The sequence below is a fragment of the Dermochelys coriacea genome, chromosome 3 (assembly GCF_009764565.3).
Source record: "Dermochelys coriacea isolate rDerCor1 chromosome 3, rDerCor1.pri.v4, whole genome shotgun sequence".
NCBI lineage: Eukaryota > Metazoa > Chordata > Testudines > Dermochelyidae > Dermochelys > Dermochelys coriacea.
Window position 1 is genome coordinate 7,763,335 of NC_050070.1, and position 23,974 is coordinate 7,787,308.

The following is a 23,974-nucleotide window of genomic DNA, read 5'->3' on the forward strand; positions in this document are numbered from 1 at the left end:
ATCTGTTGAGCTGATGTGGTTCTAAAATTGGTCTGAGATGTCCCTTTGCGTTCAGTATGATAAAATAGCAGGAATAAATCCTAGTTCCTCTGTGACACTGAGAAACCTCTTTTATGGCTCTCACCCAGATGAGAGTTTGAACCTCCTGAAGGACGAGCACCTCGTGAGAGTGGTCCCTGAATATGAATACGGAAAGAAACAAACTGAAGAGTGTACCTTACTTCCATGATACATAAGACCCATTAGTCTGAAGTAATTTGGGACCATGCACTGAAGAAATAGGAGAGATGGTCTGCAAACAAAGGGGAAGGAGAAACTAGAATCACGAGGAGTGATCTGGCATCCTCGATTGAATCATCAAAATGGTTGCTTAGTACCCCCAAGACACCTAGAGGGACCAGGAGGAACTGGAGGGAAAGAAGTTGGCCTGCACCTATAATTCCTACTTTTTTTCCTCAATAGGTCCTGGTGAAGTGCAAGAATGGGTATTTGTGGGACTGCTGAGGACAAAGGTGCTTTCTCAAAGGGGAAAGAGTATACATGCCCAATGACTTCAGAGTTCCCCTGGAGTCCTTTAAACCGTGAAGTATATCATTTGTCTGAGCTGAAAACAGGGATGATCCTGCCTAGCTTTCTGGAGCCCTGAAGACTGTAACCATGAGCATGGCTGTGGCAGAAGCCATGGTTTAGCAGCCAAGTTAGTGACATCCAAACCAGCCTGAAGCAACATTTTTGCCACTAACTTACCTTCATCCACCTACGAAAGGAACTCCCGTTTAGTGTCCTCAGACAGCTTGTCCTTAAATTTCAGGACAACATCTCAGATGTTAAAGTTATATTGCCCAATAAGGCCTGCTGGCTGGCAATTCTAAGCTGTACCCTTGCCACAGAATAAATTCTTCTAACAAATGAGTCCAGCTTTTTGGCACCCTTTGGCTTAGAGATAGCTGCCTGAGGCCCCTGGACTTCCCTCTCTTTGGCAGCCGAGACAATGAGTGATCCCAGAATGGGGTAGGAATAAAAATGCTTAAAGCCTTGTGAGGGAACATAATAGTTAAGCTCCTTCCCACTTGTTCTGATGTGGGACCAAGTGAGGAGAAAGTTGCCACAGCCACAATGATGGGGACTAAATTAGCTGTTACCATGAAAGAAAAAGATCTTGGAGTCATTGTGGATAGTTCTCTGAAAACATCCATTCAATGTGCAGCAGCAGTCCAAAAGCTAACAGAATGTTGGCAAGCTTTAAGAAAGGGATAGCTAATAAGACAGAAAATATCATATTGCCTCTATATAAACCCATGGTACGCCCACATCTTGAATTCTGCATGCAGATGTGGTCGCCCCATCTCAAAAAAAATATATTGGAATTGGAAAAGGTTCAGAAAAGGGCAACAAAAATGATTAGGCATATGGAACAACTTCCATATGAGGAGAGATTAATAAGACTGGGACTTTTCAGTTTGGAAAGAGACCACTAAGGGGGGATATGATAGAGGTCTTAAAATCATGACTGGTGTGGAGAAAGTAAATCAGAAAGTGTTATTTGCTCCTTCTCATAACACAAGAACTAGGAGCCACCAAATGAAATTAATAGACAGTAAGTTTAAAACAAACAAAAAGTAAGTATTTCTTCACACAACACACAGTCAACCTGTGGAACTCTTTGCCAGAGGATGGTGTGAAGGCCAGGACTATAACAGGGTTCAAAAAAGAACTACGTAAGTTCATGGAGGATAGGTCCATCAATGGCTATTAGTCGGGATGGGCAGGAATAGCATTTCTATTTGCCAGAAGCTGGGAATGGGCGACAGTGGATGGATTACCTGTTCTGTTCATTCCCTCTGAAGCACCTGACATTGGCCACTGTTGGAAGACAGGATACTGGGCTAGTTGGACCACTGTCTGACCTAGTATGGCCATTCTTATGTTCTAGAGCCTTGATGGATGCTAAAATCACCTTATCAATTGATAGTGCCACCTCAGATGGTACGGCTGGGGCCACAATGTCAATGATGCAAGTGAGAAAACTCCTTAACCTCTTCTACTTGAATGTCCCAGGCTAAGGCCACCCTTTTAAAGATCTCTTGGAGAACCCTGTAGTCATCAGGAGGGGGCAAGGACACTCCCAAGGAACTACTTAATGGGGGGAGGAGGGAGTGGAGAAGAGGAAGCTAGCACAGGTTGAGGCTGGACCCCCCCGATAATTGTTCCACAGTATCCTCCTTTGAATACCTTTTTCCTGCTCAGGAACAGGCTGGGCTTGATGAGATGACTCCCCACATCTATTTGAGGAAACTGAACATGAATGACAGAGGATCTGTAAATAGGAAGGAATGCTCACGGGTTCCAGAAGGGCTACAAAAGGCGTTGGACCCCAATATCTTTCTGGCTACATGTCCATGCCAGCACCAGTCGCAGAATCTCGCAAGACCCCAGGCTGGTAAAGTATAGGAGAGAAGCGGCGAGACACACGCTGTGGCTGAGAGACATAAGAGCCAACATCCAAATAAGAAGAATCGGCATCTCCTGACCATGGAGGGGCCATTTCAGTTGGCGCTGGAGACTGGCGCCAAAAGTCCGGAGAAGAACAGAGAAAAGCCATCATCACTGGCTTCCCTCTGGATGGTATAGACAGATGATGGCTCAGGGACATGTGAGGTTGATTTGATACCGAGTGCTGCATCGAGGAGGCTGACGCTGAACAGTCTACCTATACTGTAAGAGAGATCTCCTGCCCCACTGGGGACAGCAGCACCAATAAGCTCAACAAGTTCCTTGCAGCTGCAAATGCCTCTGGCATGGATGGTATTGGAATAGTCACTGACCAATACACAAGAGACAAAGATGGTGCCACAGATGATAAATGTGCCGCTTTGGGCCCTGTACTCAATGTTATCTGGTTCGGTGCCTGAATCAACTGTGCCATTTTATCCAAAGAGCGAGTGGAGGAATGCTTCGATTTTGATTGCACTCTATTCGACACTTTGCCCCCTTTCTTGACAGACTTGGGATTGGAGATCCGCCTCTCCCAACAATGTGTTTGGAAGACTTCTGCTTCTTCCTGGGCACCCGCAAGGATGAGTGGTGCCAGAACTCAGTCAGCAATGGCGGTGTACCGCTCACACATGCCACACAGTACGCTCTCTGACCAAGAAGACTGTGAAGGTGGGCTCAGAGCAGCCTCCATTAAAAGAAATTTCAGCTTGGCTTCTCCATCTCTTTTGGTTCTTGGCTTGAAGTCCTTGCCAATCTGGCACAGATCCCTAACGGGAGTCTCACTGAAACACTTTGAACAACTAGAGCGCAGCTTGCTGGCAGGCATCGGCTTTGAGCAAGAAAGACAGGGCTTGAAGCCTGGGACTGAGGCATTCCTTGGTACTGACAAACGGAACCCCAAAATTGGGGAACCGAGAAAAAACTAACGGATGCTAAACAAACTTATCTATCACTAACTACACTAAGAACTAGGTAACTATATACAAGAAAAGCACACAGAGAACTTGCGAAAGCAAGACCAGATTCTAACAACCGTCATCGGCTGCAAGAAGGAACTGAGAGGAGCCAGGAGTGGCTTTGCCTTTTATACCTGCATGTGGTGGTGTGCAGCAGCAGAGGGCACTTGAGCTGGTCTGATGGGTACTGCTGAGGGGAAAATTTCTGACAACTGTGCACACGGCACGCACACACCAAGAGTGGAATGCATGTGCAATCACTCAAAGAAGAACAAAAGCCTTCCAATTATTGTCATTTAAGTAGTGTAACGTTATCTCAGTTTCACAGAATTAATATTGATCTAATTGGTACCTATATCTTCAATGTAACAAATACCTAAAGCAGTAACAGCCCTTGCCCATCCAGCACCCACTTCAGACAATTGAAATTTAGTTTGATGGTCTCCATCTAGTCCCCTTTTTGTACACATCAGTTTGTCATAATTATTAGTTTCTATTCATGAAGATAACTGCAAGTGCAGGAGTGTCAGATGTAAGGCAAGACCCTGCTTTTCCAAAAGGCAGCTATGACAAAAACGTTAGCCAGTGGCATTTCCACTAATATTCTCTTCCAACACAAGCTACGTTGCTTAGCAATGTATCAATTTTCTATCTGAGAAACTCACAAGATAAAAAGTTTTCAGCCTTTATAATCGTATCCTTGCAACACAAATTACATATGTAACTGTTGCAGGGAATATAAGCCAACATAAAACACATCTTAAATTCTTAAAATGTGCACAGATCACTTAAGAATTTCTATAGAAATAACATTCAAATACAAAACAACCTGAGAAAAGCCTGAATTGGTTACAAGTACCTTGCAGAAATCTTATTAATTAAACATGGCATTAGAAGTTTGGTGTAGCTTTCCTTTATTGCCTATTTTAACAAAATAGCAGTCAGAAAAATCACTAAAAGCCTTACTTGTTAATGTTGCTTCCTTCCTTCAGCCTGTTACCTGCAGCACCAGTCTTAGTTGCCCTTTCGCTGCCTGCTAAGTCCACCAGACTCAGTTTGCCCACCTTCTCACCCGATGTCTGAGGAACGGACAAGAGAAAAGTTACTGGTAAAAGATTTTACTCACTAAAATTTCCAGTTAAGTTTCAGTTTGCCACGTTTTCAAATAAGAATGCAGGTTGTATTCCTTACTTCGGACCTTTTATCAAACACATTTTAAAATAAATATTATAACAAGTACTGAACATTTAAACATAGCGCTTTGAATCAAAAATAATCCTTCTGTTACTTTAGTTTCTGCTTCAAAAGTGGTAATGTGGGATGCACCAAGAACTCCAAGACCTGTAGCTAGACACCCAAGTACCAGAAGGGAGGAATGCAGCCAGTATTAGACAGGTATAAAGCAAGAAGAGTGGGAGTAGGGAACACAGGCAAGGGACCAGGAGCCACAGATCACGACGCTCAATCTAATCGGGGGCAACATCTCTAACTTAGTTTTCTCATTTTGAAAATAGGGATCAGTTGTTTGTCCAAAGCCACAGTGGGAGTCAGGGACTCCTGAATGCTAATCTCAGGCCTGCTGTACACTTAAAACTTAGGATGACTTAGCTATGGCACTCAAAGGTGTGAAAAATTCATACCCTTGAGAGACATATATAGGCTGACCTAAGTCCTGCTACAGACACCTCTAGGTTGACAAATGATTTTTTTTCCATCAACCAAGCTACTGCCTCTTAAGGGGGTGGATTTATTACGGCACATAAATAACCCATACACTACAGAAAAATAGCTACAGTGCCACAGCTGTGCTGCAGTAGTGCTTGTAGCATAAACAGTCCCTCAGTTTGACACTGATTCCCAGCCCTGATTTTCAGAATGATGCAGTCTGAACAAAGAATGAGCAAAGCAGGAAGTATGTTATAATTCCACATTTGATGAAGGGCAGATATTTACAAAAATACTAAGATGACAGGGAAGGTTTCCCACATCCCTTCCAAAGACCTTCTCCTTAAAGAAAAGGATTAAAAAACTTTCAACCCTCATCATATTGTAGAAATTTTATCATAAATTCTTATGACTCTTGCAAGTTATAGCTGGACCAAAAATCAATTTTTCAAACATTTAACTTGGGATTTGGACTTCCCTTAAATTAAATAAGTACCTTAAGCTTTTCCGTAGCTCCCATCACTGTACTATGTAAGTACTAAGAGTACAATTAAATTTTCAAAAGTAACCCTCTCTCTCTCTCCAAACACACACACACACACACACACACACACACACACACACACCCCCCCCCCACCAATGGGACTGATTTTTTTCACTGGGATATAGGTACTTTTGAAAATGTTACTTTGTCTCAAAGCATACTGCACTTCCATCTCATAGCACAGCATGTTGGATCATCTAATTTCAGAATCCAAAGACAGCAGAAAAAAAGCCAGGCCAGAAGCCCATGCTCCAGAAATTCATATAGCTGCATAGTCAGCAGGGTGGTCACTGGAGACAAGAAGGGAAAGAGGAAAGCAAAACAACTATCTTGGGCCAAGCCTAACCAGAAGTATCAAAGAACCCAGAAATGCAATGTAGCAACAAAAAAACTAGAGAACCATGAAAAGTACAGCTTTGTAGGGAGTGTTGACATAGCAAAGAGAGTGATCTGGAGGCGGGGGTGGGGGTGGGGGAGATAGAACTGAGAGAGAAATATAGCATGGTGAGTGGGGGTGAGGGGGAGGGGGAGTTAAAGAAAGAAAGAAAACGGTTAGACAATAAGAAAAAGATTAGGGATGCAAGGAGACAAAAATAAAGAAATGGAGAACAGGAGTCGGAGAGCACTTTGTGGGTAAAATTACTGTATCTATCATCTATTCAGATGAATACCACTTTTAGGCACTCAATATTCAGCAAATATAAGACAGACAAAATCTTACTAAATATGCAGGTGACGTGAACACACAAATTTCAGAACCCATATTAGATAGAGCAGTGGCGTCATAACACTGAATCTGGGACATATTTCGACAACAAACTGATAAAATGTGCCCAGAATTCAGATTTCAGGAAATCAGACAAAAGCAGTGGAGCTGAGAGTGACAAAACCCTTATTTAAAACCCAAAATAGCTTAATGAACAACAAACTACAGAATGTGATTAGTAGTTTTTGTTGGGTTTTTTTTTCCTTCTTCCTTGTTCAGCCATGGGGGCTGCAAACAGCACAAGCGGAAAATACCTATTTCCTGCCTTGTATCCATGACTCCCAGACCCCTCCCACTCCCACATTCGAGGGGGGGGCGCAAATTGGGGGTATGTGTGAAATCAAAGAATAAAACTCATTTAAGCTAAATGCTTTATGTCAATTCTACATTCAGTATAATTTGTTTTTCCGCACTTTCCTCAAAGTGAGGTGAGAATTTGATCAATGATGCTGGATGCTCAGCTGGTATTACATTGTTCACTTTTCATAGAATCACAGACTCATAGAACCATAGGGCTAGAAGGGACCAAAAGGGTTATCTAGTCTAACCCCCTGCTAAGATGCAGGACTTCTTGTGTCTAAACCAACCACAACAGATGGCTATCCAGCATCTTCTTGAAAATCTCCAGTGAAGGCACTTCCACAACTTCTTTTAGTTAGGAAGTTTTTCCTGAGCTTTAATCTAAATCTGCTAGGCTGAAGTTTGAACCCATTGCCTCTTATCCTGCCCTCTGGGGAAGAGAGAACAACTTTTCTCCATCTTTTCTATGGCAGCTTTTTAGGTATTTGAAGATTGCCATCATGTCCTCCCTTAATCTCCTCTTTTCCAAACTAAGCATACCCAGTTCCTTCAGCCTTTGCTCATATAGCTTGCATTCCATCTTTGTTCACCTCTGTATCCTTTCCAGTTTTTCTACATCCTTTCTATACAGCGATGATCAAAATTGGGCACAGTAGTACAGCTGAGGTCTACTCAGCAGTACTATCATATCACCTCCTGTGACTTGCATGCTATGCCTGTTAATGCAACCCAAAATTGCATTTATTTATTTATTTTTGCAGCCTGTTGACTCAAGTTGAAGTTCTGATCCATCACAACTCCCAGATACTTCTCAGCAGTGCAGCTGCCAGGCTAGTTATCCCTCATTCTGTATTTGTGCATTTGTTTTTTCTTACTTAAGTGTAGCACCTTACATTTGTCTTCATTGAATTTCATTTTGTTGTCTATAGCCCAGTTCTCCAATTTATCAAGATCCCTTTGAATTTTTGCTCTATCATCTGAAGTGTTTGCAACCCCCTCACCTCCAGCTTTGGGTTATCTGAAAATTTGATCAGTATGCTCTATATTCCTACATACAATTATTTTACTGACTCCTGGGAACTGATGAGACAAAAGGAAGCTTGTGTTGTGAAGCTTAAGACTGATTACCTGATCATTTTTAGCTTTGCCTTTAGAAGGGCCACAGGCTCAGCACATAGCTAACAGGAAAAAGACAAATTTAGCTTAATAAGATTAACCAAACTGGTCTAAGTTTGTCTTCAGAAGTTCTCTCAAATTTTTGTATTTTCAAGTTAAATTTGTTACGCCATCACCGCTAGGTTGCAGAGGCTAAGGAAAAAGTAAATATGTTTCTTATCAATAAAAGGTAAAACAAAATTAAAGGAAAGAAAGTACTCCGAACTGAGAAGGTGAAATCTTTATAACATTTTCAGCAAACATACATTTGGAATTATATGCTTGCATAGTTATACCTGCCTCTGGAAATTTCCACTACATGCATCTGACAAAGTGGGTATTCACCCACGAAATCTTATACTCCACGTCTGTTAGTCTATAAGGTGCCACAGGACTCTTTGCCACTTTTACAGATTCAGACTAACACGGCTACCCCTCTGGTATTTGGAAATAGTCCATGAAATAGTTACAACCTGAAATCTTCATACGTGCACAAAGGTTTCTTCATTCTGAAGTCTACACCACAAAATATCTCCATCAAATATTTTCTCGTAAAGAACAAAGCCAATTTTATATTCAAACACTCTTCCAATACTTCAGTTTCCCAGTCCTACACACTATTATTACACTAGTATTACTGTAGTGCTTAGGAGCCCCAGTCATGGAACAGGACCCCACTGTGCTAGGTGCTATACAAACACAGCACAAAACAACAGTCTGTGCCCCGAAGAGATTACAATCTAAATATAAGAAAAGAGGCAACAGATGGATACAGACTGACCAATAGGGGGCTACAAGAAAACAGACAATATTGGTCAGTGAGATAGACACTGGTTTCAGCACATCAGCAGCTGACCGCTGTCAAGCTTTTTATAGGCATCATAGCAAAGGGGTGCTTTAAGGAGGGATCTGGAGGATATTGAGTCAGTTTTGCAGACATTTTACTTTTCATCTAGCCCCCAGATCTATATTACAAACTCTTGTTTTAAAATCCATGTTTTATTGCTTCAGATATTAGGATTGAGGAATCCTCATTAAATCTACAGCAGCTTTGGGCTTGCATCCTTATATCACTGCATTTCAAAAGCCAGATTTCAGTCTTACATGTCCATCTAAACATCTAAAAACCCTAGCTTCATTACATATGTGCACAAGCACAGCAGTCTAACGAAACATATTACAAAAGCCATGATTAGAAGCTGTAGCTTGGATTAGACATCAGAGGTTAAAATTTCTACCTGCAAATCTCCTGCTATTACTTACCCCCGATTGTACATCATACAGTGTGTGTGTGAGGATGATCTTGAAGACTGCATGTGACCGACTGCTCTCCTCATTCATGTTGGTTGCAGCCACTGTTCGAGATTTGTTACCCTCTGACATCAAAGACTCTATGTCCTAAATAAAATCATAAGGCCTTTAATAATATGTACTAGGCACTATCTGCACAAACATTGCTTTCACTAAACTACTTCAATAGATAGTAAAAATAATTTTGTTAAACGTAAAATAGACAAGTTTCTCCCTGGGTTTGATTTTTTTTTTTTAAAGTCTAAAGATGAAATCACAATACTGTGCTATTTTAAGTTAAAGAGTAAGCAGTAAACAATCACTGAGCCTAATTCAATTTAAACAACATAACTATATGTACGTTATCCATTAACTTTATCTGGATTTCATGGCGAGGGATACCATATTCCTTTTTATTGGTTGGCTGCCTGAACAAAACATTAATTTACTGCAATGAACAAAGTAGGATGGCCTTTCATTTGTGAAATACTGCAGCACTTTAGCTCACTCAGTAGTTAGAGCTTTTCATTAACATGCATTTTAATTCATGCCTAGAATCTCAACTTTTATAAAAGCAAAACAATCAACAGAACAGGTTATGATGTTTCTCTCCTGGACAAAGGGTTGGGAAGTCCTAGAATGCCATAATTCATCAGTGGCTTCAGAGAGACCCTGAGGCATAGGAGCTGCATATTGTACATCAATTTTGCAAAATAGTCACTTACTGCCCCAGTCACAATATCTATTCACTCAACCTTTAGCAGGATGATCCTGGGGAAGGAAAAAGCAAAATAAAAACACAATGATTTCCTGCGCTGAGTGTGTGGAATTTTGCAAGACTGCTGTGTAGTGTGTATGGAAAATGTACTTGAAATAATTTTATTTATAGAAACTAGTAGTAAGGACTGCAAGAATTAACAGGGTGCTCACAACAGGACTCATGAACCAAACTCTGTATTGCAACTGTGTCTGCTTAGAGGCATAAGAGTTTTATAATTCCATCTTATAATTACTAGCTTTTCTGACAGCATATCAAATAGCTTCACAAAGACATTATGCTGCACAATCCTTAGAATCTGAATTACTTAGGTTGAACATAGGGTTGCTACATGATCATTAATAATACTCTTCATTTATTTAGTACATTCCATCCAAGGATTTTAAGTGCTTTACAAATACTAACTAGTTAATCCTTTGTTCCCATTTGAGGAAATGGCGCCCCAGAGAGATTAAATGACCTAACCAAGCCTCAGAGCCCATAGCTGGGTATCTGGTCTTTACTTTCTCCAATGAAGGCAATGCACCAACCTTCCTTGTGAACCTGTTACATGTCCAAACTGTTTGTTTGTATAGCCTCGGTTACTACGACTATGAGTTAAGGTTGCAGCAAGGAAGAACTATTAAACCAGCCTTGTAAATCTTCCATTTCTGTTTCCCCCCCCCCCCAATGTTGGGTGATAAGAGTGGTACTCACATGTTTAAGACTTTCATAAACTATTTCTTTAAACACATTCTCTCTTAATCCCTTAATTACAGAAACATAATATAAAAATAATCTCATTACTAGAAACAACCACTTGAGCAGCGACTATAAGAATTACCAGTTTCAAGACCTATTCCATCCCTAAAATTGTCCCTTACCTTGTAGCTGGCGACAGCCAGTTTAGAAAGTCCATCTACATAAGGACCAAAGACGTTGTGCTCTCTAACTTTTAATGACTGACGGCTTCTGTTTAAAAAGAAAAAAAAAAGATTTGTAATTATAAAAGGGCAGCCATCCAAGTACAATAAGGTTTTTAGTAAAACCACAATTTTTATCAACTTACCATTCAAAGCACTACACAAGATGACAAGACCCTGTAGCTATCATTCAAAGCAGGAATGGTTTAATGTTATAGTGCACAAGAGAAAAAACCCACTTGCCTATACATACAGTGTTGGCATTTCCCTGTACCTCACTTCATGAAAGTCAATTTGAACATGAGACTAAGTGTTTGGCACATATTGGGCCTTTAAATAATAATAAAGCAGGAGTGGAGGGGGCAGTCAGTAAGACAACACTATCCCGGAACAGGGATAAGTCTTGAACCTTGATAGGATGCCTGATAGGGAGCCATTAGGGCAAGGTAGGGAAATAGCCTGAGCTCATAGAAACAAGATCATGTTACATTGTCCATGGTCAAGCATCCTCTGCGTGTATACTTTACCCTTTGGGGTCAAGGAGATCTCTAACTTTCTCATTGTAAATCTCCATGTAGGACACTTCCACTTTGAAACTCTGTTCTTCGTTTTCCTCTTTCTGTGCTCTTTCAAAGAGACCACTGCAGAGTCTTGGGATTAATCCAGGCTGGTCGGCTGTACCCATCATTGTGTAAGATTTTCCAGACCCTGTGCATTTGAAACTAGTATTAGTGCTTTTATAACAGGATTTTTGGGGTGATGGGAATAAGGGGGAAGTAAAGGGAAAAGAATGGTTTGGAACTTTTCACAATTATCTTTAAACACAATTTTCTGTATGTAAAGGAACCAAGACACCAATTAAAGGACAGAGTAAAAAGGGCAGCCTACTTATTAAATCAAGCTGAAAAGGAAACGCCAAGCTATTTAAATTGACTGAAAGCACTTATCAGCCTTATCATGCACATCAATTTAATGCCTACCTGAGTTTCATACCTATACAGTGCAAGTAAGCCCATTAAACAACCCAAGTCATCTTTATTTATCAGATTAAAAAATGATGAGCAATGACTACCTAAATGCAAAGTCAGGGATCTTCCATTACAGAATATTAAAGATGCAACAAACCCAAGGACAGTCATGATCACAGAACATTCAGGAGACACTTATCTACAGTGTGGAAAAGCAGGGTAGCAGGGTACCAGAAATTAGCAATGTTATGCCAAAATGCCTTCTCAGCTCAGCCCCTTAACAAGTATTAAAAACAAACAGAAAAAAACCCATATCTTATCTACATTGCTATATTGGGAAAAACCTAGCAATGTCACAAAGCTAGCCAAAGAACAATTATTTCTGTCACAACACATTTCTGATCAACAGCACTTTTTACACTCTGCAATGACTTACCAGTCTGCCCATAGGCAAAGATACATGCGTTGTAGCCCTCAAAGGCATTCTGAAGAATATTCTCTCCAAGGCACTTGAAAACAACATCTTGACCTAAAAATAAAAAAATAAAATCTGACGTTCAGGGAAAAAATAACTGCTTTTACAGTCATGCCCTTCAGACTCCAAAATCAGACAAAAAACTAACTATGAAAGATGTAAATCTTTCCTAATGTATCTCAATTAGACAGTAAGGTGTTTGAGAGAGGGACAATGGATATGAAATCTGGAATAACTACATTGAAGTCTATGGTGTTACTTCAGATTTATATTCCTGTAAATTAAGCTAGAAACTGGTTCTGTCTCTGTTTTTTCTGTGAACACTCAACTACCATCTATTGACAATCACAGAATTTTGCGCATTAGCAAAACAAAGGAAGACTTACAAAATGTACCTTATTCATTTATTTTGACAATTGTACTTTAATTTTAAATAAGGTAATACTTTATGGTCTACTAGTAAGTGTATTTTACAGTATTCTGTAAAATAAGTGAAAATATAGTAATAGACTTTGCCATATCACTTTGTTATTAAATCTTTGCAGAGAAGAGACTATAATTATGTTGGAGACAATTACAGTTTAAGGCATGTGGATCAGCAAACTTTAGGATAGTTTTTCTACTGTAATTTTATTAAGATAATGTTGAAGTAAAAAGAGAACAGTACAGAGTTTAGGCATAGAAGTTTCTGGTTATCAGGGAATAAGGTACAGATTATCAAGGGGTGCGAAGTTCAGTTTAGGAGCGGGTGGCATAAGGAATACATAATCTGCAATCTCCCGGATTGGGGGTAAAAGTTTAACGGGTAATACATGTAAACCTAGCCACCCTTAAAAGTTTTGTTTGCCTCTTTTCCCACTAGAGTGGAGGAAAGTTTGTCAATTAGATTTTGTTTAAAGCAGTAGTACAGTGAATCACAGAATCAAAGAAATGTAGGACTGGGAGGGACCTCAATAAAGTCATCTAATTCAGTGCTCTGCACTGAGGCAGGGCAAAGTATTACTCAGACCACCCGGAGAGGTGTTTGTCTAACCTGTTTAAAAAAAACCCTCCAGTGATGGAGATTCCACAACCTCCCCAGGTAGTTCATTCCAGTGCTTAATTACCCTTACAGTTAGGAAATTTTTCCTAACATCTAACCTAAATCTCCCTTGCTGGAATTTAAGCTCATTACTTCTTGTCCTGCCATCAGTGGTTAAAGAGAACAACTTATCACCTTCCTGTTTATAACAGCCTTTTACATACTTGAAGACTGTTTTGTCCCCCCTCATTTGTCTCTTCTCCAGACTAAACAAGCCCAATTTTTTAAATTTTTCCTCATAGGTCATGTTTTCTAGACCTTCAATGATTTTTGTTGCTCTCCTCTGGACTTTCTCCACATCTTTCCCAAAATGTGGTGCCCAGAATGGGACACACTGCTCTAGCTGAAGCCTTGTCAGTGCTGAGTAGTGTGGAAGAATTCTTGCATCTTGCTTACAACACTACTGATAATACATTCCAGAATGATACGTTTTTTATAACAGTATTATGCTGACGACTCATATTTAGTTTGTAATCCACTATAGCCCCCTTATCCTTTTCTGCAGTCCTTCTTCCTAAGCAGTGATTTCACATTTTGTACTTCTGCAAACTGATTCTTCCTTCATAAGTGCAGTACTTTGCATTTGTCCTAATTGAATTTGTCCTTATAGAATTTCACCCTATTTCAGACCATTTCTCCAGTTTGTCAAGATCCATTTTGAATTCTAATCCTGTCCTCCAAAATATTTGCAATCCCTCCCAGCTTGGTATTGTGTGAAAACTTTGTTAAGTGTACTCTCAATGCCATTATCCAAATAATTTTGGAAGATATTGAATAGAACTGGAATCAGGACAGATCCCTGAGATGCCCCCCACTCGATATGCCCTTCCAGCCTTAATATGAACCCATTGAGGAACTACTCGAGTATGGTTTTGCGATCAGTTGTCCACCCACCTTATAGTAGGTTCATCTATGTTATACTGCCCTAGTTTGTTTATGAGAAGGTCCTGTGAGACGTATCAGAAACCTTACTAAATTCGAGATGCATCACATCTATTGCTTCCCCCATCCACAAGTCTTGTTAACCTGTCAAAGAATGTGTCATTCTGATAATTATAGGTTTCAGAGTAGCAGCCGTGTTAGTCTGTATTCGCAAAAAGAAAAGGAGTACTTGTGGCACCTTAGAGACTAACAAATTTATTTGAGCATAAGCTTTCGTGAGCTACAGCTCACTGAAGTGTTCTGATAATTATGTATCACATAGGCAGATGGCAAGATACTTTAAATCAACATCAAATATTCAGAACTCTTCTCTCAAAAAGTTTTCCCTTCCCTGTAAAATTTCTTTCACCCAATGACCAAAGTAGTCCATGAACTTAGTTATACTGTACTACTATAAATTTAAGGCCCGCTCTTCAATCTTACACACACAAAATTCCATTTGAAGTTAATAGGAATTTTGCCTGTCTATGGACAGCAGGATGGGGCTACGTTTTCTCTGGATTAAAGGTTTGAAAACATGACAGACTATGGGTAAGATTTTCAAAAGCATCTAAGGGCTTTTCTTCACATACAGCACCGATCTGTAGATCAGGGCCTTTTTTGGGTGTACAATGCCCAGTCTTATTCCTATTCAAATCAATAAAACTCACATTGACTTCAGTGGGAGCAGGACTGGACCCTTTAAACCACTGCAACCTAAACCACTAAAGAATTAGGCCCCAATTCTGAAAGGTACTACAGTGAAATTACTCATGTGTTGCTGAACTTGGCTGAGTGGTGCCAAGCTTTACCACAAAGGTGAACTTGGCATTGATTCTCAAATTATGTGTAGAAATAGGAATAGAAATGTTTTAATTCATATGTCTGGATTAAGTATTTTAATGGAGATATCTGTATGAATCAAAATGGCAAATTAGTTATTCATCAATTACCTATACTGTATATAGATTGTAATGCATGTTTATTGGCTGCTACTACTCTAAACATTATGTTTGACTACAAAGAAGGAAGGATTAAGGTAGCAGTTTTAAGACTTTGCTTTCTCTCTTGACAATGAGCAACCACATAGAGAAAAGGTTTTCCATGCCATACGGTCTTTGCCCTTTACCAAATACAGGACTGTAATGATCATAGAATCATGGAACTGGAAGGGACCTTGAGAGGTCATTTAGTCCAGTCCCCTGCATGCAAGGATGGACTATGTATTATCTAGACCACCCCCGACAGGTGTTTGTCCAACCTTCTCTTAAATGATGGAGATTCCACAACCTCCCTAGGCAATTTATTCTAGTGCTTAACTACCCTGACAGTCAGGAAGTTTTTCCTAATGTCCAGTCTAAACCTCCCTTGCTGCAATTTAAGCCCATTGCTTCTTGTCCTAACCTCAGAGGTTAAGAACAACAATTTTTCTCCCTCCTCCTTGTAACAACCTTTTATGTACTTGACAATTGTTATGTCCCCTCTCAGTCTTCTCTTCTCCGGACTAAACAAACCCAATTTTTTCAATCTTCCCTCATAGGTCATGTTTTCTAGACCTTTCATCATTTTTGTTGCTCTTCTCTGGACTTTCTCCAATTTGTCCACATCTTTCTTGAAATGTGGCGCCCAGAACTGGACACAATACTCCAGTCGAGGCCTAATCACCGCAGAGTAGAGCGGAAGAATTACTTCTTGTGTCTTGCTTACAATACTCCTGCTAATACATCCCAGAATGAAGTTTGCTTTTTTTGCAACAGTGTTACACTGTTGACTCATATTTAGCTTGTGATCCACTATGACCCCCAGATTCCTTTCCACAGTATTCCTTCCTAGGCAGTTATTTCCCATTTTGTAGGTGTGCAACTGATTGTTCCTTCGTAAGTGGGGTACTTTGCATTTGTCCTTATTGACTTTCATCCTATTTATTTCAGACCATTCTTCAGTGTGTCCAGATCATTTTTAATTATAATCCTATCCTCCAAAGCACTTGCAACCCCTCCCAGAATGCTATCGACCGCAAACTTTATAAGTGTTCTCCCTCTGTCATAATCTAAATCATCAATAAAGATATTGAACAGAACCTGACCCAGAACTGACCCCTGCAGGACCCCACTCATTATGCCCTTTCAGCATGACTGTGAACCAATGATAACTACTCTGGGAATGATTTTCCAACCAGTTATGCACCCACATTATAATAGCTCCATCTAGGTTATATTTCCCTAGTTTGTTTATGAGGTTATGCGAGACAGTATCAAAAGACTTACTAAAGTCAAGATATACCACATCTACTGCTTCCCCCCCATCCACAAGGCTTGTTACCCTGTCAAAGAAATCTATGAGGTTGGTTTGAAACAATTTGTTCTTGACAAATCCATGCTGACTGTTTCTTATCACCTCATTATCTTCTAGGTGTTTGCAAATTGATTTCTTAATTATTTACTCCATTATCCGTCTGGGAACAGAAGTTAGATACTTTCCTTTTCATAGCTGTCATGTAAACAGAGTGAAATCATAGAATATCAGGGTTGGAAGGGACCTCAGGAGGTCATCTATTCCAACCCCCTGCTCAAAGTAGGACCAATCCCCAACTAAATCAGCCCAGACAGGGCTTTGTCAAGCCTGACCTTAAAAACCTCAAAAGAAGGCGATTCCACCACCTCCCTAGGTAACTCATTCCAGTGCTTCACCGCCCTCCTAGTGAAAAAGTTTTTCCTAACATCCAAATTAAACCTCCCCCACTGCAACCTGAGACCATTGCTCCTTATTCTGTCATCTGCTACCACTGAAAATAGCCTAGATCCATCCTCTTTGGAACTCCCTTTCAGGTAGTTTAAAACAGCTATCAAATCCCCCCTCATTCTTCTCTTCTGCACACTAAACCATACCAGTTCCCTCAGCATCTCCTCATAATTCATGTGCTCAGGTTCCCCAATCATTTTTGTTGCCTTCCACTGTACTCTTTCCAATTCTTCCACATCCTTCTTGTAGCGTGGGGCACAAAACTGGACATAATACTCCAGACGAGGCCTCACTAATGTCATATAGAGGGGAATGATCACATCCCTCAATCTGCTGGCAATGCCCCTACTTATACAGCCCAAAATGCCATTAGCCTTCTTGGCAACAAGGGCTCACTGTTGACTCATATCCAGCTTCTCGTCCAATGCAACTCCGAGGTCCTTTTCTGCAGAACTGCTGCCTAGCCTTTCAGTACCTAGTCTGTAGTGGTGAATGGGATTCTTCCATCCTAAGTGCAGGACTCTGCACTTGATCCTTGTTGAATCTCATCAGATTTCTTTTGGTTCAATCCTCTAATTCGTCTAAGTCCCTCTGTATCCTATCCCTACCCTCCAGCATATCTACCACTCCTCCCAGTTTAGTGTCATCCGCAAACTTGCTGAGGGTGCAGCCCACACTATCCTCCAGATCGTTAATGAAGATATCACAAGACTACAGTAAATATTACCTGCATATTTTTCTTTTACAGATTCATCCAAAGACCAGAAACAGTGATCATAAGCAAACACCTGTAGTAAAACAAACCAACAGGACATCTTATAAAAACTATAGTCAAATCAAACCAAAAAAGGAATCCTTATTTTGTTAGCGATATAGGTGGTTAGCTGATATATATGCCTCTGCTGCCATTCTAACCATCCTCCCGAAGACACCACCTTTATTTGCTTTCTATTTTTGTGCTTAATCAGATTCAAGCTAATTTACTTTACTGTAATTTTATATGGTTTATTTTATCAGTCCCATTTACAAGCTGTTTAAAACAATAAGTCATGACAATATAAACATGTCAATAAACTAAATTTTTAAAGGTGGGACGAGGAGATAAGACCCATCTGCATATAAAATGCAAAAAATGAAGGGAACATAAGTCAGCAGCAATGAGTTTGCTCTAATGCAGATACCAGAAAATGCTTTAACAAAACAAAACAAAACAAAACAGTCTATTCATTCACAGTCCTCAATGCTTAATATGCAACTATGTTCTCATTTGTTTCTGAGACTCATTTTTTGGCTAGACATGTGCAATGGTCTTCTGCAGCAAGGAGATTCTTTGAGGAATGTGTGGTTTGGAGTTTTTTGTTTTTCTTTTGATAAACAGCAGCTGATCAACTGCTCTTTTTAAAAAAACAGTAAATATTTCGATATTTGAAGGCTGAACAAGTGATATACCACTACTTTTCAAAACACTGGTTTAAAGTGTAATCAAAAACTTACCTTTGGCTGGCTCCTGCAGTTCCCAGAGGAATCATCATCAGGGGACAAATGAGAAGGGGCATGTGTAAGAAAAAAAAAAAAAAAAAAAAGACAAAAATACAGTTAATTATAGGGATCTCAGATCAGAGAAAGAAATACAACCCATTAAATATGAAATTGAAGATTACATGTTAACTAGAAAATTCAACTTTCTCCATAACTCCCCTTCCAGCTTCAAGTTCAAAAACACTTTCAAATATAAGAACTAACGCTTATGAAGCACCTTCTCCAAAAGCAGTATCTAGGATATTTTCCATAGTAACCTAACATTAAAAAAAAATCAAATTAAGCTTAGTTTAATTCTTAAAGGAGCCAACCATACCAACAAAATTGGGCAAAAGTCCCTCAGGACATACCTACAACAATAAGGTACTGGTCAATAACTAGGACTATTAGTCACTATGATAGTACAAATAGGGAGGGGGAGAATATGGTCACTAGTAGAGCCCTACCAAATTCTCGGTCCATTTTGGTCAATTTCAAGCACGGCCAGAGGGTTTTTAAATTGGTCAGTTTCACTATTTCAGATGTTGTAACCATGGGGATCCGACCCAAAAGGTGATCGGGGAGGATGGGAGGGGGGAGTCACAAAGCTGTTGTAGGGGGGTCATGGGATTGCCACCTCACTTCTGTGATGCCTTCACAGCTGTGCAGCAACCCCGAAGGTTCCTGCAGCAGGAGGAGGCTCCCAGAGATGGATGTGAAGCTGATCTGCCCGTGTTGCTGTGAGCACCCCAGCCAGGGGCTCCTAGCTGCTAGCCTCAGCCAGTGGTGGATTAGCACATGGGCGCTCCGGGAGCCACAGGGGGGCAGAAGCCCCGTGACCAGCCAGAGCTGTGGGGTGATGGGAGGGGCAGAAGCCTCGAGCCCAACTCCAGGGCTGCTGCAGCGCAGAAGTGAGGGTCTACCACCCTCACTTCTGTGCTGCCTCTGGAGGTAGGTCTGATCTCCCCACCAAGAGCGGCCATGCAGGGGAAGAACAAGTCTCTTCTCAGCCCTGCCCAGCCCAGACTAGCAGCTAGGAGCCCTCAGCTGGGGTGCTCCCAGAAGCACAGGGAGATCAGATTTCACAGGGAAGGACTTATTTCACGGTCTGTGACATATTTTTCACAGTCATGAAATTGGTAGGGCCTTAGGTCATAAATACTCAAACAGAAGTGACTTGTAATGAGCCCTTAAAATAGTTGCAAATGAAGTCTAGCAGACTGACTAAAAAGGAATTGCACAGACTCTGGACTAGTCCACACTGAAAACATATTGGCATAGCTATGTCTCTCAAGTGTATGAAAAATCCACCCTCGAAAGACATCACTATTTTGACATAACCCGTAATGCAGACAGCACTAGGTTGACAGAAGAAATCTTCTGTCAGCCTAGCTACTGCCTCTCAGGGAGGTGGATTAACTATGGTGAGAGGAGAACCCCTCCCATCACTGTAGTGAGCATCTACACTGAAGTGCTGTACAGGTTTAAGTATAGACACTGTCTCTGTCCATGAACCAAAAGTAGCTTTACCCATACACAGTTCTGATCTACAGTAAGTCTCAAGATTACATTCAAGGCAACCTAGATTGACTAGGTTGTCAAAGAGCGAGTGGAGAAAAGGAGTACTCTTCTCCTGAGTGTCTCAGACCTAGGTTAAGGATTTTATACACAACAGCAAGATCCAGAGTGACTTTCTTGGCACTTTTCTCCAGGGGAGAAATGACGGTATAAATGTTTTCAGGAAGGTTGGTCAATTCAGAAAAGATTGTACCATATTATTGAATACAGTAAAAAATGAGATCATCAGATTAAAAAACTTAAATATGTAGACTGGCATCAATTTAAGGAATCTCTCCCCCCGATCCCCCTCAATCCATCATGCAGAAGACTTGAGAAATATAGAAAATACACAGCTTTGGAAACAGCCAGCCTCCTCCTCTCCAGAACCTTACAAATGAAATCAGAAAGCTGTTCTGACACATCACATTTATTTCTTTTGGCAGGGAAGGGAAGGGTAATGAGATGAGAAGATGATTTTTTTTTTTTTTTTACTGGTCAATTAAGGCTGGGAAGCTAATTGAGATTCATGGTTATTTGTGTGTCACTGGGTCTGTCTCAAAGAATGAAGGTTTGCTTATCAGTCCATCATGGAGAAAAACTTTTCTATCTGGCTCTGGTTCAGATCAAATATTAGCATCTGTTCCGATCAAACAGCAATGACAGCAGCCTTGGGTCAGGAGCAGAGTCAGAGCGTGACCCTTCTGGCAGGCTGGCACATGTTCAAGTCAAGAGAGTTACTCACTCTTGCTACAGCAGAATATGTACCAAAAGCAAGATAATAACGCAAGAGAGCAGTAACAGTTTGACTGCCAAACAAAAAATCAAAGCTTGGATACAGAGTTCATCACTGGCAGTACGATCAGACCCACGGGGAGATAGTGACACTTGTCACCCTATATCACTCTTTAGTTGGTCAGAGATAGGGGAGCCTGACATAGGACAAACTGATTCAAGACCAGAGAGAGGGCATAAAAGGACGGGGAGCGATCCTCTAGGATCCTCATATCAGATTTTGGAATGTTCAAAAATAAACAAAGCACATTTACATTTCAGTTGGCTCTCTGGCCTCTAAAATGTTTATGTTGTTTCACTGGAGGCTTCTCATAGGCTTTTGTATGAACTCTTATTTACACTAAAGGCATAATGGTATTTCTAAAGGGTGCCATCCAAAAATTCTCTCTTTCTTTGCAAATCTGAACACTGAGTTTGAATTTATTAGAAGAAATATCTCTACTGTAAACCCAGAAGCATTTATGTTTGTTTTATCCTGTCTTGAATTTCAAGGCAGGATTATGTTATTACGTGGTACTTAAACTTTCAGGCCTTGCTGGAGCACATATTATTCAGTGTTTGGATTAAAGTAGCAATAAGGATATAATCTCAAAAATCATACATCACATCTGTAGTTTTCAGAAACGGAATTACACTAGGCTGCATAAAACAGCAAGCTTAATGTAGATTAAAGGCCTGATACTAAATAAGCACCTTGTTCTCTTCAGAAATATGCATATGTACATTATATCCTGTAATGTTTGTAGCCTCAATTACTGTTAATCTAGCTGTACATAAAGAGAAGACCTAAATCAAAGAACAAAAAGCATAATTCACTACCTATTGAGAACGGCTCATAGGAACATAGTATACTGCATTCAAAGTATACAAAGACATCTAGAAGAGAAACCGAAGTTTGGAGCCATAATTTTAGCTATGGCTCTGTGGACTTCAGACCTCTAGAGCAGTGGTTCTCAACCAGGGGTACATGTACCCTTAGGGGTATGCAGAGGTCTTCCGGGGGTATATCAACTCATCTAGATATTTGCCAAGTTTTACAACAGGCTACATAAAAAGCAGTAGCCAAGTCAGTACAAACTAAAATTTCAAAAAGTCAATGACTTGTCTATACTGCTCTATATGCTATACACTGAAATGTAAGCACAATATTTATATTCTAATTGATGTATTTTATAATTATATGGTAAAAATGAGAAAGTAACCAATTTTTCAGTAATAGTGTGCTCTGACACTTTTATATTTCTATGATTTTGTAAGCAAATAGATTAAGTGAGCTAAAACTTGGGAATATGCAAGACAAATCAGACTCTTGAAAGGGTACAGTAGTCTGGAAATGTTGAGAGTCACTGCTCTAGATCACAGTTTGAGCTGTTTATGGAGTTACCAGAACTCATGGAATTATTTCCCTGAAATTAAAAAACAAAAAAAACCCCACACATTTTTAGTTTTATATACCCCTCTGTGCATGTTACCATGCTTTCCTGCAGCAGGGCACTCCAACTTTAATTGTACACTCACTGAATTACCTATCCTCCCTTCAAGATTGTCTTCATAACTGGAGCTCTTCTTTGCTCCTTCCATGATGGTTCCAGTTATAAGACTCATAATTAACTATTTTAAGTGGCCTATTCATTTACAAGCTTGTTTTGCATTCTTGCATTACTGTGTCACACTACAATCTACCACAGAGATACCTATACAACTATAAATCCTTGCTCTCTATATCGCTTTTAAATTAAATATTTGTTTGTGGTGTATAGCTTTAAGATACCTAATGCTGCAGTAGCAGAGTACACATGCAGCTGAGCAGGAAGAGACATAAGAGTGGTCAAACAAGTTTCACAGCTAAATTTGTATATAGTATCAGTTGCAATGTGGTTGAAAGAAAAGGAGGACTTGTGGCACCTTAGAGATTAACAAATTTATTTGAGCATAAGCTTTCGTGAGCTACAGCTCACTTCATTGGATGCATTCAGTGGAAAATACAGTGGGGAGATTTATATACATAGAGAACATGAAACAATGGGTGTTACCATACACACTGTAACAAGAGTGATCAGGTAAGGTGAGCTATTACCAGCAAGGGGGGGGAACCTTTTGTAGTGATAATCAAGGTGGGCCATTTCCAGCAGTTGACAAGAACGTGTGAGGAACAGTGGTACAGACTAACACGGCTGCTACTCTGAATGTTGTTGACGTATATGCAAGGATAGGCCTACATTACAATGTTAACTCATTTCAGAGTAGGTTTTAGCACAACCTCCCCCAATCAATCCCTCTCTCCCTCCCCACTACCATCCACATAGAAAACATCCGATCCAGGTTTGGAATGCATTAACCCTGGCCTAGCTTATCCATCTGAGGGTTATAGGTTAGAGCATAAGCTCCACTTCAGCTATGGCTGGAACCAGATATTTTGCAGTGAAGAGACAACAAAAAAAAATCACTCTGGCGATGACAGTCCTCCAATGCCCTTCCCATAGTTTCTCCTGGAGGACTGATAAGTTCTCCTGAAACTGATACAATTGACCAGGGAAAAAACCTGCAGCGTCTCAGCATAAAACCATTGGCTATGCCCCCAGACTCTCACGGCCAAGTGCAAAAACAGCAAGGATATAGTAACATGGGTAGGACTTTGCTACGGGGATGCTCCAGGCACCAATCACACAGGCTAGCTCTGCAGTGAATAAAGACAAAAAAGAGTTTTGTCTTCCTGCATTAGGTAGGCTGAATCATTTGCATAACCTGAGGTTGGCGCGCACTGTCATGAGGACCACATGGTGAGCAAAAAAACCTGAATCTACAAATCATCAACTTCAATGAAGTGGGATTCAGAACCTTTGTGCAACAGAGTGGTGATCAGGTGCTATTCTGCTTACACATACAACTGTGAAATGTACCTTAGATAGTCCAGGTTGTTTCAAATTGATAAGCAGAGGGTTTTTTTTCCACATTTACTTTTAGGTATTCGTAACTGCTCTGCATCAGAGTGACTTTAGGGTGAATATGCTACAGCTAGGGGAATATGCTACACAAATTCTAGATATGCTTAATTAACTAAATCC

At 40.3% G+C, this 23,974-nt stretch overlaps 1 protein-coding gene across 3 annotated transcripts in view; it reads right to left on the reverse strand.

Moving 5' to 3' along the window:
• The window catches only part of KIF13B (kinesin family member 13B), a 221,803-nt gene that overhangs the window by 129,915 nt on the left and 67,914 nt on the right, over positions 1-23,974 (reverse strand). For 2 of the 3 annotated variants that reach the window (XM_038397207.2, XM_038397206.2), the window contains exons 3-9: positions 18,534-18,546; positions 17,767-17,827; positions 12,257-12,349; positions 11,380-11,560; positions 10,814-10,901; positions 9,146-9,280; positions 4,419-4,531 (exon numbers count right to left, since the gene is read on the reverse strand). In XM_038397207.2, the coding sequence (XP_038253135.1) occupies positions 4,419-4,531; positions 9,146-9,280; positions 10,814-10,901; positions 11,380-11,560; positions 12,257-12,349; positions 17,767-17,827; positions 18,534-18,546 (684 nt within the window). Of the gene's footprint in view, positions 1-4,418; positions 4,532-9,145; positions 9,281-10,813; positions 10,902-11,379; positions 11,561-12,256; positions 12,350-17,766; positions 17,828-18,533; positions 18,547-23,974 lie in introns of those variants that run through there. The other variant, XM_043510083.1, reaches the window with a different exon arrangement.